This window comes from Drosophila navojoa, chromosome 4 (assembly GCF_054131105.1).
Source record: "Drosophila navojoa isolate 15081-1374.11 chromosome 4, UAZ_NAV_1.0, whole genome shotgun sequence".
Lineage (NCBI taxonomy): Eukaryota > Metazoa > Arthropoda > Insecta > Diptera > Drosophilidae > Drosophila > Drosophila navojoa.
The window spans coordinates 11,198,120-11,212,356 of NC_142892.1; the positions used below are offsets into that span (position 1 = coordinate 11,198,120).

General features: G+C 52.7%; 3 protein-coding genes across 4 annotated transcripts; 2 read left to right on the plus strand and 1 right to left on the minus strand.

Annotated features, from left to right (window-relative positions):
- The first annotated feature begins 303 nt into the window (after positions 1–303).
- Oseg2 (intraflagellar transport protein Oseg2) lies at positions 304–6,947 on the plus strand. Its single transcript, XM_030384308.2, has 5 exons — positions 304–705; positions 762–1,107; positions 1,169–1,455; positions 1,594–2,637; positions 2,726–6,947. The coding sequence occupies exons 1-5, from the start codon at positions 667–669 to the stop codon at positions 6,254–6,256; spliced, it is 5,247 nt and encodes a 1,748-aa protein (XP_030240168.1). The 5' UTR covers positions 304–666; the 3' UTR covers positions 6,257–6,947.
- On the minus strand, positions 6,400–8,135 carry LOC108652299 (regulation of nuclear pre-mRNA domain-containing protein 1B). Its single transcript, XM_018102448.3, has 4 exons — positions 7,796–8,135; positions 7,023–7,732; positions 6,817–6,960; positions 6,400–6,660 (listed from the first exon to the last, which is right to left on the minus strand). Exons 1-4 carry the CDS (start codon positions 7,944–7,946, stop codon positions 6,508–6,510), a joined length of 1,158 nt encoding a protein of 385 aa, XP_017957937.1. The 5' UTR covers positions 7,947–8,135; the 3' UTR covers positions 6,400–6,507.
- Positions 8,136–8,657: 522 nt separating this feature from the next.
- ACXD (Adenylyl cyclase X D) lies at positions 8,658–14,104 on the plus strand. Of its 2 annotated transcripts, XM_089259562.1 has the most exons (15): positions 8,658–8,866; positions 9,426–9,750; positions 9,831–10,128; positions 10,194–10,407; positions 10,465–10,776; positions 10,842–11,123; positions 11,174–11,459; positions 11,537–11,712; positions 11,773–11,988; positions 12,055–12,301; positions 12,484–12,537; positions 12,597–12,865; positions 12,926–13,020; positions 13,078–13,229; positions 13,291–14,104. In XM_089259562.1, the coding sequence occupies exons 2-15, from the start codon at positions 9,643–9,645 to the stop codon at positions 14,023–14,025; spliced, it is 3,444 nt and encodes a 1,147-aa protein (XP_089115688.1). In that variant the 5' UTR covers positions 8,658–8,866; positions 9,426–9,642; the 3' UTR covers positions 14,026–14,104. The 2 variants fall into 2 exon arrangements, with proteins under 2 accessions (XP_089115688.1, XP_017957932.1); XM_018102443.3 differs by having other exon boundaries at positions 8,658–9,750.
- Positions 14,105–14,237: the final 133 nt, after the last annotated feature.

Here is a 14,237-nt window from a genome sequence, read left to right on the forward strand (position 1 = left end):
ATTTAATAACTCTGTGAAGCAGTTCCATTATTGTCTTATAATTATAATATACTCAACTAGTCTGTACACAAACCAACACGTATTTGCCGCTAGAGTTGTTTTTATGCCTATTTCGTATCGAATCCTCCCTCGTAGGCCGTCTCTTTCACTCGCTCGCTCTGACTTTCGCTGCCACTTGCTGCCTCAGTCATTGGACTCAGCACACCTGTATGAATTGAAGCACTCTCTGCGCTCTCTCGCACACATGCGCCCCTTTGAGCTGTTGCTGTTGCTGCTGCTGCTACTGCCAGGACTAGGCCAACAGGCTGAGCTGCCGTCGTGGCTGCAAAGCAAGCAACAGCTTTGGCAGCGACGCCAGCGTCAATCCTGACATTATCATGTTTGGCAGCAACAACAACAGTAACAGCAACAAAAGCAACCCCTGATACAGCTTTAGACGCTGTCCCACATCCTGTAGCATGCCCGGCACCTGCTGCATTTCAAAACAAAAGCCATTTATTTAGAATGGCAGGCGCAAAACGGAAGCAGCAACAAGGTAGACTACGTTGCCTTGACAACTGTTGGCCAAAACAAGCTGAAAAACGCACACAGAAAGGACTTTCAACTGAAAAACTATAGACTGCAATTTGAGCAATTCACAGAGATTAAAGTGCGATTTTCCAAGCAATGCAGTTAAAATATTTGCGAACTCTGCTTGAGGGGCAGGTGAGATCGGTGGGGATCCCCTTTAACTAAGCGAAACTCATATCTTTCACCCACAGGAGCAGATCCAGCGTGTGGCGGGCCTCGCCTGGTCGCCCAACCAGCAGAAGCTGGCCATAGCCACCGCCGATCGGCACATCCTGCTCTACGACGATGCGGGCGAGCGGCGGGACAAGTTCAGTACGAAGCCAGCGAATCCGGCCAACGGCAAGAACTCCTATGTCATACGCGGCCTGGCCTTCAGTCCGGACTCCACCAAGCTGGCCGTGGGCCAGAGCGACAGCATTGTGTATGTCTACAAGCTGGGCGAATCCTGGAACGACAAGAAGGTCATCTGCAATAAGTTCCCCCAAGCGGGCGCCGTCACGGCGCTCATTTGGCTCACAACCGGCGCCATTGTGGCGGGTAAGTGAATGGCAACATCTAATGAAAATCTAATCTAAGCTAATCTCATTCCTCTTGGCAGGCCTCGAGGATGGCAAAGTGCGCGCCCTGCACTGCAAGAGCAACAAGTCCCAGAGCCTTTATGGCGGCGACAGCATCTGCATCTCGCTGGCCGCCAATACCAAGGGCAACGGTTTCCTCAGCGGCCACAACGATGGCACCATCATACGCTACTACCTGACCGAGGAGGTCAGCGAGCCACTGGGCCGCGTGGTGCAGCATCCTGTGCCGCCCTTTGCACTCGCTTGGCCGCAGGGCGGCTTCTGTGCCGCTGGCTGTGATCAGCGCATTGTGTTTTATGATGGCATGGTAAGGGGGGAAGGGCAGAGGAAGTGGGAAAGAAATGACTGACTGGCCAAGCTCGTTTTATTCTGTCTTTGCTCTCTCTGCTCATCAACTCTATATCCTTCCCTCTCTCTCTCGCTCTCTTTCTCTCTCTGCCTTTAGGGCCGTCAGCAGCGCTGCTTCGATTTCTCCCGCACCGAGGGCGAGCGCGAGTTCACTGTAGCCGCGAGCAGTCCGAATGGTCAGGCGGTTGCCTTCGGCAGCTACGATCGCATACGCATCTTTGCCTGGAGTCCGCGCCAGAGCGCCTGGAGCGAGAGCGCCAGCAAGGAGATCAGCTGCCTGTACACGCTGAGCGCGCTGATCTGGCGCAGGGACGGCGCTCGCCTCGCCTTGGGCTCGGTCAGCGGCGCTGTGCTGCTGTACGAGTCGGTGCTGAAGCGTACCATTTGGCAGGACAAGTTCGAGCTGATCTTTGTGGCGCCCAGTCAGCTGCTGGTGCGTTCGCTGGCAGAGCCCACGCAGCAGCTGACGATCGAGTCGCAGTTGGGCCTGGAGATCGACGATGTGCGCATCATGGGCAAGGATAACTTCCTCGTGGGCCGCACCGAGGAGTCGCTCATCCTGTGCGATCTCACGCGCAATCTGACCAGCGAGGTGCCGTGGACGGCGTCGGGCAGGCACGAGCGCTTCTACTTCGAGAATCTGAATGTCTGCCTGATCTTCAATGTGGGCGAGCTGAGCCTGGTGGAATACGGCGACAATCGCATTTTGGGCTCGGTGCGCACGGAGTTCGTCAATCCCCATGTGATCTCAGTGCGGCTCAATGAGCGGGGCAATGGGCGCGAGAACAAGAAGCTGGCCTTTCTGCTGGACGCCAAGACCATCTGTGTGGTTGACTTGGTCAGCCAGCAGATCATCGGGCAGATCAACCACGAGGCCAAGATCGACTGGCTGGAGCTGAGCGAGACGGCGCACAAGCTGCTCTTCCGGGACAAGAAGCTGCGCCTGATACTCGTCGACAATTACAGCGGCAAGAAGCAGACGCTCCTCAGCAACATCTCCTTTGTGCAGTGGGTGCCGCAGAGCGACGTGGTGGTGGCCCAGAGCAACGGCAATCTCGCCATCTGGTATAACATCGACCTGCCCGAGCATGTGACCATGCAGAGCATACGCGGCGAGGCCATCGAGGTGCTGCGCGAGAATGTAAGGACACCTCCTGCTCCCTTTAATTTCCTGCTCAGTAGCTCATAGTCAAGCTCTTATTCCATTTCTCCTCCGTCTCCTCCCTTAGGGTCGCACTGTGGTACGCACTCAGGACGGGCCCAGCGAGCACAGCTACCAGCTGGACGAGGGCCTCGTCGAGTTTGGCACAGCTGTCAATGACAACGACTTTGGCCGGGCCGTGCACTTTCTGGAGTCGCTGGGCGACAAGCCGGCGGCCAAGGCCATGTGGCACAATCTGGCCATCATATCGCTGGAGGAGGGCAATCTGCGCGTGGCACAGCGTTGCTATGCGGCTCTGGGGAACGTGTCCAAGGCCTACTACCTGGCCGAGATGATAAGGGAAGCGGATAGCTACGAGGAGACTACGGGTAATCCGGGCATACTCTGCCCGCAGGTGAGGGCCAAGTTGGCTTTGCTGGGCTCCGATCTGCGAGCAGCTGAGCGCATCTACCTGGAGCAGGGCGACATTGAGGCCGCCCTGGCCATGTACCAGCAGCTGAGGATGTGGGACGAGGCGGTTGCCCTGGCGGAGCGGCGTGGCTATGCGCGCCTGGACGAGCTGCGGCAACAGCACATGGATTTCCTACTCGAGACCGAGCAGCAGGAGAAGGCGGCTCAAGTGCTCGAGGATGAGGGTCAACTGCAGCAGGCCATGGCACTGTTCCTCAAGGCCAACAAGCCGGCGCGCGCTGCCCGCCTGGCCCTAAAGACGCCCCATCTGCTGCAGGATGAGCAGCTGATGCTGCAGGTGACCGAGGGCCTGGTGCACAGCGAGCTCTACGAGCTGGCCGGCGACATTGCACACCGCCTCTCCCGGCCAGAGGCGGCGTTGGCCCTGTACCGCAAGGGCGGGGCCTTTGCCCGGGCCCTGGAGCTGGCCCGGGTTGTGGCCCCTCAGGAGGTGACCGCGCTGGAGGAGCAGTGGGGCGACTGGCTGGTGAGTCGCAAGCAACTGGATGCCTCCATCAATCACTACATTGAGGCGGGCGCCACACAAAAAGCTCTCGAGGCAGCGGTGGGCGCCAAGCAGTGGCGCAAGGCGGTGCAGATAGCCAAGGTGCTGGACGAGCCGGAGCTGATACAGCGCTATGCCCTGGATCTGTCGAAGCACCTGGCCTTCGCGGGCGACCTGGATGGCGCTGAGGACTTGCTGGTGCGCGCCAATCTCTACAGGGATGCCATCGAGCTGCTCAACCGCCATGGCAAGTGGGAGCGCGCCTATGTGCTGGGCGAGAAGTATCTGAAGGCGGATCAGCTGCGCGAGCTGTTTGTCCAGCTGGCCAGCAGCCTGGAGGAGCAGGCCAAGTATCGGGATGCCGAGAAGGTATTGATAGCTGTCAACGAGCCCGATCTGGCCATAGCCATGTACAAGCGCCGCGAGCTGTACGACTCGATGATCCGCCTGGTCGAGCGCTACCACAAGGATCTGCTGGACAGCACGCATCTGCATCTGGCGCGGCAGCTGGAGTCGCGCGGCAAGTTCAAGAATGCCGAGATGCACTTCATTGCATCGGGCGACTGGAAGTCGGCTGTGCACATGTACTGCTCCTCCTCCCGCTGGGAGGATGGCTATCGCGTGGCCAAGCAGAAGGGCACCGAGGGCGCCAGCCAGCAGGTGGCCTACATGTGGGCCAAGTCCATGCCGCTGGAGAGCGCCGTGCGGCTGCTCAGCAAGCTGGGGCTGCTGGATACGGCCGTGGGCTTTGCCTGCGACTCCGGCCAATTCGACTTCGCCATGGAGCTGTGCCGCTTCGCCGGCAAGCCCACAGACGAGGTGCACTTGAAGATAGCGATGTCCCTGGAGGACGAGGGCAAGTTCGAGGAGGCCGAAGCGGAGTTCCTGAAGGCGCACAAGCCGAAGGAGGCCATACTGATGTACCAGCATGCTGGCGACTGGAAGGCGGCGCTCAACGTGGCCGAGCAGCATCTGCCGGACGCCGTCAACGAGGTGCTCATTGGCCAAGCCTCCGCTGCGCTCGAGACGCGCAACTACCAGGACTACGAGATGCTGCTGCTGCGCGCACAGCGACCCGATCTCATCATTGAGCACTACAAGCAGGAGGCTCTCTTCGAGGACGCCCTGCGCATCGCCGAGGAGCACTATCCGGCGGCCCTGAATGATCTGCGCCGGCTGCAGGCTCAAGTGCAGCGGGGCCAGGCACAGGGCGAGGATGCGGGCGCCGATTCCCGCGCCTATCTCCAGCGTGCGGCCGAGTTCGCCAAGCGGGAGCAATTCCGCAAGGCAGCTGAGTGCCTGATGCAGATAGACGCCAGCAATGCCGAGGATGCAGCCACGCTGGAGCGAGCGCTACTGCGTGCCGCAGAGATAGTCAATCAGTTTCTGGAGGGGCAGGATGCGCAGGACCTCGCCCAGGCGCTGGGACCGCGTCTGCTGGCCATCAAGCAGATCGGGCCGGCTGCCCAGCTATACCTGGCCGCCGACATGCCCAAGCAGGCGGTGGATGTGTTCATCCGCGCCGAGCAGTGGTCGAAGGCGCGCCGCCTGGCCAAGGAGATCGACGCCGAGCTGCTGGCCTACGTGGAGCAGCAGCAAAAGTCCCGGCTCAAGCACGAGGGCAACGTGGAGCAGCTGGCGGACATCGACATCATCAGCGCCCTGGATCTGCTGGCCGAGCAGGGCCAGTGGCAGCGCTGCCTGGAGAAGGCCAAGCAGCTGAGTCCCTCCGTGCTGCAGAAGTACGTGGCGGCCTACGCAGCGCAGCTCATACGCGAGGGCGACAGCGTCACCGCCTTGGGCCTCTACCTCAGCTACGGAGCGCCACCCATCGAGGAGCACTTCAACATTTACGCGCGCATCGCGCTCGATTGCCTGGCGCTGCGCGAGCAGCAGGCGGAGAGCGGCGCCGTGTGGCAGCGGCTGCGCGACTTTCTCTACGGCCTGCTGCAGGGGCTGCGCGGCTCGGAGCACGCTCAGTCCAAGTTCACGGCAAACGCCGAACAGTATCTGCTGATCGCCCACTACTATGCGACGCGAGCCGCCTGCAAGCAGGTGCAGTCCCTGCATCCGGTGGCCGTGCGTCTATCCCTGGCGCTGCTGCGACACACGGACGTGCTGCCCGTGGACAAGGGCTTCTACGAGGCGGGCATGGAACTGCGGCAGGCGGGCCGCGAGGCAGAGGCCTTCGTCATGCTCAATCACTACTTGGACGTGTGCGAGGCCATTGAGGAGGGCTCCGGCAATTTGGTGGATCATTCGGATTTGGCAGCCACCGACTTTCCGAGCTCCGTGCCGCTGCCCGAGGACATCCATCTCAAGAATGAGCCCAGTCTCCACGAGGAGGTGCGCGAATGGGTGCTGGCCGTCAGCATGGACCAGCAGGTGGATCAGCAGCTGCCTAACGATGATCGCGGCCTCTACGAGTCCAGCTTGGGTCCAAACGATCTGGCCTGTCTGCTCAGCGGCTATCCGGTGCGTGGCCGTCAGCCGGTCACCTTCTCCGGCTCCAGCAACCAGGTGAATCGCGATGTCTGGAGCAAGTTCGCGGTGGCCGTCAAGATGGCACCGACCAGCAGCGTGACGGACATCATTGGCTTCGTCGAGAAGTGGCAGGGCGTGGCCAACTATGTCATACACTAGAACCAAAGTGTCATTAATTTCTCAACCGACCCTCGCATAAATAATTGTATGTGCTTTCAATTTAACTGTCAATAAAGGTTAATTGCAATCAATAATTGTTATTATTTTGTTGAATGTGGCTTAAGGTAATGTGAGCAAATACATAAGCTAACGAAGTCATTCTATTGTATTTAGCATATTTATATCAGTATAGTATGTAAAAATCTAGGCTTTGACTCAGCGCTTATTTGCGAATCGTGTTGACGTCCAGCTCAGTGTAGGGTATTAAAGAGATCGCCGGCTGAGGGGAGCGGTGCCAGGCCGCCAGTAACGTCTGGCAGCTGCGTCAGGTCGGGCAAGTTGGACAAGTGATCGTGTATCTCTTTTTGCAGGCCCAACATCTTAGCCAGCTTCTTCTTGTGCTCCTGCAAGTATATACACACAGAGAACATTCGATCGAGGATGAGTGAGTGGCAAAATAATGTGGATTGTGGATATAGAGCGAATTGAACATTTAATGCATAGCAATGGGCGATTATCTTTCATATATGTATTGTATATACAATTGGCTAACAACGTACATCCAATCGCTGCTCAGCTTGGGCCAGCAGCTCCTTCTGTTCCGCCTGAAAGTCGCGCAGCATCGCTGCCAATTTGGTGCGCTCCTCCATTTCAGCCGCGAGACGCGCATTGTAGTCGTTCAGCAGCTCAACGGCCTCATTGACCTGGACGAACAGAAATGGAAATCGTTAGTAAATGTATTTTAGACAGAAGAGGTAGTACACACCTGTTTGGCCAAGACCTTGGCCTTGTCCTTATCCTCTAGTTTGGAAATGCAGCTTATTTCAGATATTTCGGGCGGCAGCTTCGCGATGCGTTCGCGCACCAACGCATCGCTTGACGCCGAGTTCTCAATACTGGTCAGCGCTTTGATCAGCTCCTCGGGCTCGGGCGGTTCGCCCAATGGTAAATATGGAGGCGTGTGTCCATTCTCTGGCTCAACGACAGGCGACTCCACGCTGATGTTTTGATGGTGCGATGCACGTGGTCGCTTCGACTTCATGTGTCTCTCTTCATGTTTACGCTTCTCGCGTTTCTCGGACTTTTCCGACTTGTTGTTGTTGTTGTGGCTGCTGCTGCTGTTACTGTTGCCGCTACTGCTGCTGCTGGTGTGGTTGTGCTTGTGACCCGAAGCTGATTCACTGCCGCCCTTGCTGCCATTGGACGCAGCCGCTGTTGCTGCTGCTCCCTCGCGATTCATGCGTGACCGATAATCGGCGATTGCCTTAGGATCGTAGACGCCACGCTCCTGCCAGATGTTCAGAATGCGACCCAGACTGCCCAGCAGTTTTTCCGAGCTGCAGGTTTCGCCAATATGGGTAAACACCTTGGGCAGCACATTACTGAACTCCTTGCCATATTCGGGCCCCTTCTTTTTGCTGTTCTGTATAACATCGTTGGCCAGATACATGAACGTTAGCTTCTTCGGCTCCGGCACTGCACACAGAGATAGTTTTATGTAATAAATCAATTCCCATTTTATTCCCGCTTGTTACGTACCATTCTGTAATTCGCGCTGCCAGGTCTGCACTATGACCGTGTGGTGCTTTCGATGGTGGATCAGCCATAAGGACAATGTTTGTATGCTCTGCTGACTAGGATTTAGCTCAGATAGTTTTTTGATAAGAGCGGATTCCGTGAAGGCTGACATTGCAGCGACTCTTTAACTTTGATCAATTCTATTTATATGCCGATTTTATTTAATATGCAACACGAAAAAAAGGGGACAGAAAAACACACGGGTCGAAAAACAAAAATAATTAAATCTTCCTCTTCTCGTTCTGTGATAACAGCTGTACTAGTTTAACATTAACATTGGCTGTTAGCTATGAACGCTCTTTGCAATGGCTCTGCTGTTGTTTGTTTGTTTCTTTTTGCCCTAGCAACGTTCCGAAAAACTCTATAAAATATATAATTTAAGATATTTTTCCACAGAAAACTTTATTCTTTAAATCAGCTAAATCAGCTATTGTACACTTTTAAAAAATAACAACAGCTTAAAATAGTTACACCGGGTACTTTTAAGTCCTGGAATAATCGATAAGCTAAATGTTATAAAACAGCTATGTACATTAACAGAATACAGAGCTGCCAACTTAATACACAGCGCGGAGCTGCCTGATCGAGTTCTAAAGTCAATATGGCGCATTTTTTGGATTCAAATATTTGCTATGGCTGGGTGAAGATATATAAATGCTAACGAATTAATTTAAAAAATGCATCGCCCTATATATCATATAGGAAAGCAATCAATCAAATCAATTGACAACTATATTATGAATATGCGTCAAGCATTTTAGCGTATGCTTCACACCGATAAGCGCTTCAAACCCGACAACAGGTGTGATAGCAATGCGTCTAAACACTTGCCATCAGTTGATCGCCGAAGTTGAAGCGTATTGGACGGCGCTCAGGTGTCACATACGAATCGAGAGCAGCCGTAACGCGTGTGCCGCAGCTCATTGAGCAGTACAATAGCCGTAACCGTAACCGCCACCGCCACCGCCACCACAGCCGCAACCGTCTCTGGCAATCGACAGCGACGACGACGCTTATCAGCTTTGCCAAAGAGTAATTTGTGATACCTGTCCGTTTTGTATTGGGTTGTAGCAGCGCGACGAGCTTAAGTGGTGTTAATTTTTTTATTAATTATTATCGTATTTATTGCCAACCAAAGTGGAGTGCGAATTATTTCAAGTGTTTTGCCATTAACCAATAAATTACAATACGAGAACCAAACAAATTGCACATTACAAAACAACAAAAACAACAAGAGCAACAAAAAGAAGAGAAAGAAGCAATTGCATCGCTCGCTGTGGCCAGTGGGCCAGAGATAATACGTTTGCTTACAAATTTTTTTTTAATAGACTGTGCATGTCTTGATAGGCGAGTGTTTGTGATTTACAAACCATTAGGCGCTATCAACAACACATTAGACAAATTGCTAAATTAGCTGCTGGCGCAGTGTCACGCAGCGCTCGCGAATATATATATATATATATATATATATATATATTGCTTTAGTATGAGTAGAATAAACCAAATACTTGAATCCGATACTCCAAGATATCCGAAATAATCACAAAAACAATTATTCGTACGCTCTTCCACGCTCACCTCGCTCTCTTAGCTCCGATAAGCTCTGGCTCTGGCTGCCTGACTGATTGACTGAGTCGATGTGTGTGCGTGCTTTTATGGCCCCAGTGCGTAGTTCTCCCAGGAGCCTAATCTTTTAGCTAAGCAGTCTTGGGACTCGGTCGTCCAAGTCATTTGAGGCAAGTAAATGCTGCTGGCCCATAAAATTAAAAATGCTGACGCCCTGAACGAGAGCAACAAGTGCAGACAGTATGAATTCGCAATATAATGCCAGCAATCGTGCAAGTTCGTTTCGCTCCAATCATGAGCATGTCCAGACGACGCTCAATGAAAAGAACTGGGAGTGGTCTTATCTAGTGGTAAGCTGCTAAGGAATTCCCTACTACATACATACATACATATATATCAAGCGGCGTCTAATCTCTTGGATTATATTTAGCGAAAATGTCGCAATCTGGAACTGGAGGAGTCATATGATTTATATATGCGCCGCCTCCGGATTGGCTATTTGTCCATTTTCATCTTTATCCAGCTGCTCGTCACCTGCACGCACGCCCTGGTGCTGCTGACCTCATCGGATCTGACCTATGCCTATGTGGACATGGTCACCTATGTGGTAACGGGCGTCCTCATCTGGCTAATACTCTCGGTCAACTTTCGCAACGAGCTGATCAGCAAGCACGGCTGGTTGATCTATGCCTCCTCCTGGCTGGCTGTGTCCATCTTGGTGCTCATGGGTAGCTATAGCTGCTAATCTGGTAGACCAATTGTTTTTCTTTTATTGCTCCCCTCTGCTCTTCAGACATTGGACTGAATGTCTATCATGCCACCAGCAACAATGACATCCTCAATCCCATCTATGATGCATATACTCTATATGCCATCTACATGTTCATGCCCATTCCGTATGTGCTGCAGCCCTTCATTTTGGGCACCGCTGTCACCATTTGCTATATAATCAATTATAGCTTTGTCATTTCCGCCAAGGAGGCCAATCAAATGCACAGCATATTCAAGTAAGTCTCAGCCCCCCGCTCTTTGGATAGACATCCCCTCTGTAGCTCCCTTTACAGCGAGGCCATCTACTTGAGCTGCGTCAATTTCTTGGGCATCTTCTTCCGGCTGATGCGGGATATTGCGCTGCGCACCACCTTCCTGGATCGCCGTCAGTATGTGGAGGAGAATCTATTGCTGCGCTATGCGAGAGATCAGGAGCGCAGCTTGCTGCTGAGCATTCTGCCCGCCCAGATTGCCGATCGCCTGCAGGAGGATGTGCGCAATCGCATTGAACGCTCCAAGCAGCAGCATCATCATCGACCCGGCATTAATCATGGCTGCAGCAACAATAATCAAGCCTTGAGGCGCTGGCGACAGCCAGATCATGGGTGAGGCCTCCAGGCTGTTACGCCCTCTGTAATCCAGCTCCAATATCTATACCTCTCTTCTGCAGCACTCTCTTCATCGAACCACACAAGGATGTCACCATTCTCTATGCGGATGTGGTGAACTACACCCACCTGACCACGACGCTGGATGTGAAGAAGCTGGTGGAGGCGCTGCATGATCTCTTCGTGCGCTTCGACATTGCCAGCGAGGAGTACAACGTGCTGCGCATCAAGTTCTTGGGCGATTGCTACTACTGCGTCGCGGGCCTGGCCAGTCCCAACGAGGATCACGCCAAGTGCTGTGTGGATCTGGGCCTGCGCATGATCAAGGACATACGCGATGTTAGGTGAGATAGCTGATGCTCCAGGCTCGCTTACTAACCTCCATGTTTGCCAGGGAGAAGCGAAATCTGAATATTGACATGCGCATTGGCGTTCACTCCGGCGACGTGCTGTCCGGCGTCATTGGCGCTGCCAAATGGCAATTCGACATCTGGTCCAAGGATGTGGACATCGCCAATCGACTGGAGGCCACCGGCGCCACGGGACGTGTGCATGTGAGTCAGCAGACGTTGCGGCTGCTGGACGGCGAATACTTCTACGAGGATGGCACGGAGAAGGCACGCGAGGATCCGGTGCTGCAGAAGCACGACATACGCACCTTCCTCATCAAATCATTGCGCGTGAGTATTACTCCATGGACGCACTGCAGCCCTTCGTCCAGGCGAATTGCACAATTAATCAATGTCGAAAGTTGTAGGCCCCCATGCATGATCCGCGTCGCGTGCAGCGTGAGCGCCAGGCCAAGAAGCTGAGCGAGGCCAGCAAGTCCAACTTCATGTACAACTCGACGCTGCAGCAATACAATCAAGTGCGTAACCAGGCCAAGTTGGAGATGTGCCGGGAGCTGGACAAAATGCCCATCGGTCGCATTCAGTAAGCACGGCCTTTGAAGCACATAGAATATACTTAACTTACACAAATTGCTTGCACTAGGATCACTAAGATTTGCAGACGATCCACAAACCTCACCCAAGACGAAATCGAGGAGGAGACCTTCAGGCGCAACATCAGCTCGTTCTGCCTGCTCTTTCGCATACGCAACTGGGAGATACAGTACATCCGAGAGCCGGATGTCATGCTCAAGTATAGCATAGTCCTGGCCTGGTTTGTCTACATGTGCCTACTGGCCATTCAGCTGCTCAGCAAGGAGTGAGTTAAGGAGCTGCCAAGGGCATGGCAAATGGGAACATACTCAATACTCTTCTATATTTGCAGTCCCAAATATCACTACTGGATCATTGATGGCATCACTATATCCGTGCTTACCGCATTGCTGATCATCTCCTGGTATAAGAAAATTTGGATTATGTACTTCTCCGACACGGAGCAGTCGCTGCCACAATATAAACTCAGTCGAATGCTCTACAAAATGTCCGATTTCATGCAGCGCAGCATTGTCATACGCCTCATAGTCTACCTCCTCGTGGTGTTCTCCTGCATTGCTGTGACCGCCATGCAAGTGGTGGGTTACATGAAATTTTCAAGTTATTTAAATTTAAGTGATTAGGTGGCAACGCTGCAGCCATAAACTAACAGCCCTGTTCGATTAACAGTCAGCTAACAGCGCTGAAAGCTATTTTAATGTTGGCGCGAGTGCAAAATCGTACATTTACCTAACTAATGAAATTTGCTTGTACTTTACAGCTCGACTGTGGACCGAAAAGAGATGAAGAGCTTATACAATGCTTCCACCCTTGGGTATGTCAGACGAAATTACCTATTTTGAATGAATATAATAATATAAACCGTTCTCTCAGATCCTGACCAATTGCGTTACTCTGCTGATTGGCACCGCCTTTCTGTTCACGCGCATTCCATTCGTTGTCAAGACAACTCTCGCTGTGCTCATTACGGCCGCTTATACGGTGCTGGTGGTCTATGAGTTTGATCACATCTTTGCCGGTAGTCCTCCGACGAATGTTAATCTCAATGCAAAATATTCGCACTTTCTGCTCATCTTCATAACGCTGGGCATTTTTCATTTAATGGAACGGCAGACGGAATTTATAGCCAAAGTGGACTACAAGTAAGTTGCTTCAGCATTTCAATTCTAATCTGCCTGACTAAAGACAATAGCAATTGGCAGCTGGAAGCGGCAACTGATGCAGAAACAGGACGATGCCTTAATTACGAATGATACGATCAAGGTGCTGCTGGTGAATATATTGCCCTCGCACGTGGGTAAGTTGAGTGAATAAAATATGGTTTATGTAATACTGATAGATCTTTGAATTGCAGCCGACTTCTACCTATCCACGCAGCTGCAGAATGAGCTCTACTACGAGGAGTACGACAATGTGGCTGTGATGTTTGCCTCGATTAAAAACTTTGATACCGACAAGATAGGCCTACGCGTGCTCAACGAGATTATATGTGACTTTGATGATGTGGTGAGCATGGACAGAAATATTTATATAACAGAGTCTTAGTATAATATATCCCCTCTCTCAGTTGAATAAATATTCGACTAGTCTGCGCGTGGAGAAGATCAAGGTGGCCAATTGGACCTATATGGCCGCCTGTGGCCTGGACGTCACTCGCTCCGAGCAGGTGAATGCGCCGCAGGTGAAATTCCGCAATGTCTCGCTAATGCCCAACGGACGGCGCAGTCAGTATCGCAACCTGGGCTCCGAGCAGCTGCAGCGCGTGCCCTATGGCAATGGCAATACGCTGGCCCTGGACATGGAGCGTGGCCAGTACGAGGGCAATGTGATAAGCGGCACGCCCAGGCTGAGCAGCAGTGAAAATGATAATCAACGCAGCAACGACGAGGTGGTCAAGGTGATGGCCAATTTCGCATTGGACCTGATGCGAGCCATGCGGCGCTTCAATGCCGAGAATATGCAGTCGGAGTATGAGGGCAGCACGGACTACGGCATGCTGCGCATCGGCATCTCGCATGGACGGGCAATGGCCGGTGTTGTGGGCATATCGAAGCCACACTACGACATCTGGGGCAATCCGGTGAACATGGCCTCGCGCATGGATTCAACTGGTATTCCGGGCAAGATACAGGTGACCGAGAATACCGCACTGAAGCTGCGCAACTTCAATATTCAGTGCAATTACCGGGGCAAAACATTCGTCAAGGGGCGTGGCAACATACCCACCTACATACTGGGCACCGACGACGAATACAATGGCTTCCTGCCCCACCATCCACCGCCAGCGCAGGAAAATAGTTAAATTATAAGCAAATATTTATGTAAATAAATTTGTATAAAACTAAAACTCTGTACAGCAAATATAAGTGTTTTTAACTCTAGATAGGCTGGGAGTAAAGTTGGTAATTCTAGGGCTCTCTGTGAGCATTTCTAATTGCTCTCACTGAGACGAAATGCAGCTACTCTATATAAACCCTAGTCGATCCCTTCCAGCCAAACTAATTTGGCATTTGT

Coding starts and splice junctions, on each gene's coding strand:
- Oseg2 (XM_030384308.2), top strand. CDS start 667: ATGCAGTTAAAATATTTGCGAACTCTGCTTGAGGGGCAG. Junction 1,456..1,593: donor TTGTGTTTTATGATGGCATG/GTAAGGGGGGAA, acceptor CTCTGCCTTTAG/GGCCGTCAGCAGCGCTGCTT. Junction 2,638..2,725: donor TCGAGGTGCTGCGCGAGAAT/GTAAGGACACCT, acceptor CTCCTCCCTTAG/GGTCGCACTGTGGTACGCAC.
- LOC108652299 (XM_018102448.3), bottom strand. CDS start 7,946: ATGTCAGCCTTCACGGAATCCGCTCTTATCAAAAAACTATCTGAGCTA. Junction 7,733..7,795: donor GCAGCGCGAATTACAGAATG/GTACGTAACAAG, acceptor CTCTGTGTGCAG/TGCCGGAGCCGAAGAAGCTA. Junction 6,661..6,816: donor AAGCTGAGCAGCGATTGGAT/GTACGTTGTTAG, acceptor ATATACTTGCAG/GAGCACAAGAAGAAGCTGGC.
- ACXD (XM_018102443.3), top strand. CDS start 9,643: ATGAATTCGCAATATAATGCCAGCAATCGTGCAAGTTCGTTTCGCTCC. Junction 13,021..13,077: donor TATATTGCCCTCGCACGTGG/GTAAGTTGAGTG, acceptor TTTGAATTGCAG/CCGACTTCTACCTATCCACG. Junction 13,230..13,290: donor TATGTGACTTTGATGATGTG/GTGAGCATGGAC, acceptor CCCCTCTCTCAG/TTGAATAAATATTCGACTAG.